Consider the following 3582-nt stretch of genomic DNA (forward strand, 5'->3'; position numbering starts at 1 on the left):
GTCGAATGTGGCAGGGCTTGCAAACTATTACAGACTACAAAGGGAAGCACAGCTGAGAACTGCCCAGTGACATGAGCCTACCAGACGAGCTAAATTACTTCTATGCTCGCTTCGAGGCAAGTAATAGGTGCCCTTAGTGAACCATTGGAAAACCTCCCTGGTCTTTGTGCTTGAAATTCACTGTTCAACTGAGGGACTTATCATATAATTTGTATGTGTGGGGTACAGAGATGGGGCAGTCATTTAAATGTCATGTTAAACACTATTATTGCACACAAAGTGAGTCCATGAATCTTATTATGTGACTTGTTAAGTACATCTTTACTTCTGAATTCATTTAGGCTTACCATATCAAAAGGTTTGAATACTTAATTAATTTGTAAACATTTCTAAAAACATAATTCCACTTTGACATAATGGGGTATTGTATGTAGATCAGTGACACAAAATGTAAATTTAATACATTTTAAATTCAGGCCGTAATACAACAGAATGTGGAAAAAGTCAAGGGGTGTGAATACTTTCTCAAGGCACTGTACATAGCTACTTCAATTACCTCGTTCCCCACACATCGACTCGGTACTGGTACTCCCTGTATATAACCATGTTATTTTTACTCGTTCTTGTTATTCATTATTCATTGGGTATTTATTCCTCATGTCACTTTATATTTTGTATCTTTATCTCTGTATTGTTTGTCTACCTATGTTTACAGAGCATGTGACAAGAAAATGTGATTTGATTTTAATCTAGGGTTAGGGTTGTGGTTAAAGCTAGGGTTAGGGTTGGACCATCATGTGGACATAAAGCTAGGGTTAGGGTTGTGGTTGACGCTAGGGTTAAGGTTGAACCAGGATGTGGACATGAAGCTAGTGTTAGGGTTAGGGTTGAAGCTAGGGTTAGGGTGAACTGGAATGTGGACATAAAGCTAGGGTCAGGGTTGTGGTTAAAGCTAGGATTAGGGTTCAACCAGGATGTGGACATGAATCTAGGGTTAGAGTTGGGGTTGAAGCTAGGGTTAGCGTGAACTGGAATGTGGACATAAAGCTAGGATTAGGGTTGTGGTTGAATTGTGAAAATAATGATTCCTCTCAGATTATTGGTAATACAATAGAATCAGGAAGTGTTTGGGGCTTCCCCAAGCCTGACAATGTAGAAAGGTGACTTCCTTTTGTTAGTAATCTATTTCACATCAATAAAGGGTTGTGACATACGTCTCCTATAATTCAGACGGTTTATCAGTGTCATGAGCTACAAGGCAGGTTGAGCACCTTCTCAGATGTTCTACATTCAGATTCTGCGTCTTCCGCCTCTCAATTACAGGTACATTACTATAGCATTGACATTATATAAAGTAAAAAGGAATGACTGTAAACCCTATCTTTGGTATTCAGCCAATATTTACTTTGTCTCACCTGTCAATAATAGGACATATTTGGTTATAATTCTGTAGATAAAGATATCAAACAAAGATATGGGATCTCCACACATACTGTAGTATTGGCCACAAGCCACACGCAGAAAAAACATTCTGAGTTAATAATTATCCAACTGTACCACCTGACAGGTCGTATCTGCATACCAATGGGTCTGCTTGAGGTCAGTTCTAAGGTGTGTGTGCAGCCAGTGAATACTCTGAAACGGACAACCTTATGTTAAGTCAACGGTATGACTATGTTTTTCTCTCATTTCTTGCTTCAGAAGAGGGTCAGGTGAATTTGTGGTTTTATTTAATCAGATATTTTCTGTTTTATTCAATTCTCATGTATTCCCGTAGCCAGTTTATTTTAGTGAGCTTTTCAGATGACTGAGATCATGACTATTAATCATGTTTGTCAGTGCTGTTTAGCTATGTACAGATTCTATGAGTATTATATATATATATATCATTTTCCATACAGTTGCCTACTATTTCCATACTGTACTACTGACACACTTTTACTCCCACAGCCCCATATCTTCTATATTTAATTTAGGTAATTTAGCAGACAATCTTATCCAGAGTGACATACAGTTGGTGCATTAAACTAAGGTAAGACAACATGGCCACCTAACCTAACATTACATTTATAAGCATACTGTATGTATCTAAATAATGTTACATGTCTTACTTCAAATTCTCCTTATTTCACAATTCATGACACCAAGAGGAGAGGATGGGGAATGGGACAAATGTCGACAAAGACATACCTAAATCATACAGAGATGCATTGCTGTCAATATACACTATTGTGCTCGTTGGAGGGACCATCAGCATGTCCCTCATGATCAACATCATCAAGTCCAACGTCCGCTCGGTGACCACTACAGCCGTTCTGAACCTGATCGTGGTCCACTTCGTCTTCCTCCTGACTGTGCCCTTCCGCCTTTATTTCTACGCGGCCGGCGAGTGGCATCTTGGTCCTAACTTCTGCAAGGTGGTCAGTGCCATGATCCACGCCCACATGTACTTAGCCTTCGTCTTCTATGTGATCATTCTGGTGATCCGCTACCTGAGTTTCTTCAGGAGGTTCAATCATGTGGAGTTCTACAGGAGGCTTCACGCCCTGGGGGCCAGTGCTGCTGTCTGGGGCATCATGCTCATTGTGGTGGTCCCTTTGACTGCTGTGAAGTATGGATCATTTACAGATAATAATACAACAACCAATGACAACCAGTGCTTCAATTTCGGAAGGATCTTTGACGAGAAACATACTGTGGCTGTGCTGAATTACATCATCTGTGCTCTCATCATCGTGGTTACATTGGCCCTGGCCTGTTGCCAAGTGTGGATTTTGGGCTGTGTGTACAGAACTCACAGGGCGATGATCTTCTCTCAACAGGAGTTTTGGGCTCAGATCAAAAGTCTTTGCTTCATGCTGGTCATTATAGTATGCTTTGTTCCATACAATGTATTCAGGATTTACTATGTGAGTAACTATAATGTCAGTCTCCAAATGAAGAATGAGTTTGCCCTTGCTGTCACGACGTTCAGCTGCTTTGACATGTTGACTTTTATAGGGAGGGGGTCGTTCAGACCCTGTGATACAACATGTTGTCTATCATAAGAATAACATGAGAATGTACTTTTTCTTTTGATAGTGTGATGTAAAGAATGTAACATGATAGTAACATGAGAATAGGATTCTATTTGCACCTTAATACCAAATTATAAAACTGTAGTCTCTTTGATATACTTACATCTGATATTGTTTGCTGTGAGTTAAGTTACTTCAGTATATACAGTACCTCTTTCTAGCAGTTCCCTAAGTGGGATACGTTCTTCAGGTCAAATCAGAAAAGACATGAAAACAAATAGTGGAGCTCTGTTTATTGTTCTTGTTGTACAGTTCTGGAACATGATACAAAGTATTTACACACTCCCACCACATGGATGGGTTTCTACAAATGAGCTAAACTGATTCTGATTTAACAGTCACCTACAGTTTGGCATACTGTAACACATTAGCATAACATAAACACAGTGAATTATCAAACATTTTGTGAATTATACAATTTTGATAAACCATGCATTCTTTATCATCTTTTTTTACAACTAAATTTTCAAGTTAATTATATGTTTGATTAAAATGTTACTCTGTT

At 38.9% G+C, this 3582-nt stretch overlaps 1 protein-coding gene across 1 annotated transcript; it reads left to right on the top strand.

The window, feature by feature from the left end:
• The first annotated feature begins 1052 nt into the window (after positions 1-1052).
• Positions 1053-3582, top strand: LOC115169713 (probable G-protein coupled receptor 141). The gene is made up of 4 exons (XM_029725613.1): positions 1053-1323; positions 1568-1666; positions 1951-2032; positions 2151-3582. Exon 4 carries the CDS (start codon positions 2157-2159, stop codon positions 3045-3047), a length of 891 nt encoding a protein of 296 aa, XP_029581473.1. The 5' UTR covers positions 1053-1323; positions 1568-1666; positions 1951-2032; positions 2151-2156; the 3' UTR covers positions 3048-3582.

The sequence above is a fragment of the Salmo trutta genome, chromosome 31, assembly GCF_901001165.1.
Source record: "Salmo trutta chromosome 31, fSalTru1.1, whole genome shotgun sequence".
Classification (NCBI taxonomy): domain Eukaryota; kingdom Metazoa; phylum Chordata; class Actinopteri; order Salmoniformes; family Salmonidae; genus Salmo; species Salmo trutta.

Coding starts and splice junctions, on each gene's coding strand:
- LOC115169713 (XM_029725613.1), top strand. CDS start 2,157: ATGGGGAATGGGACAAATGTCGACAAAGACATACCTAAATCATACAGA.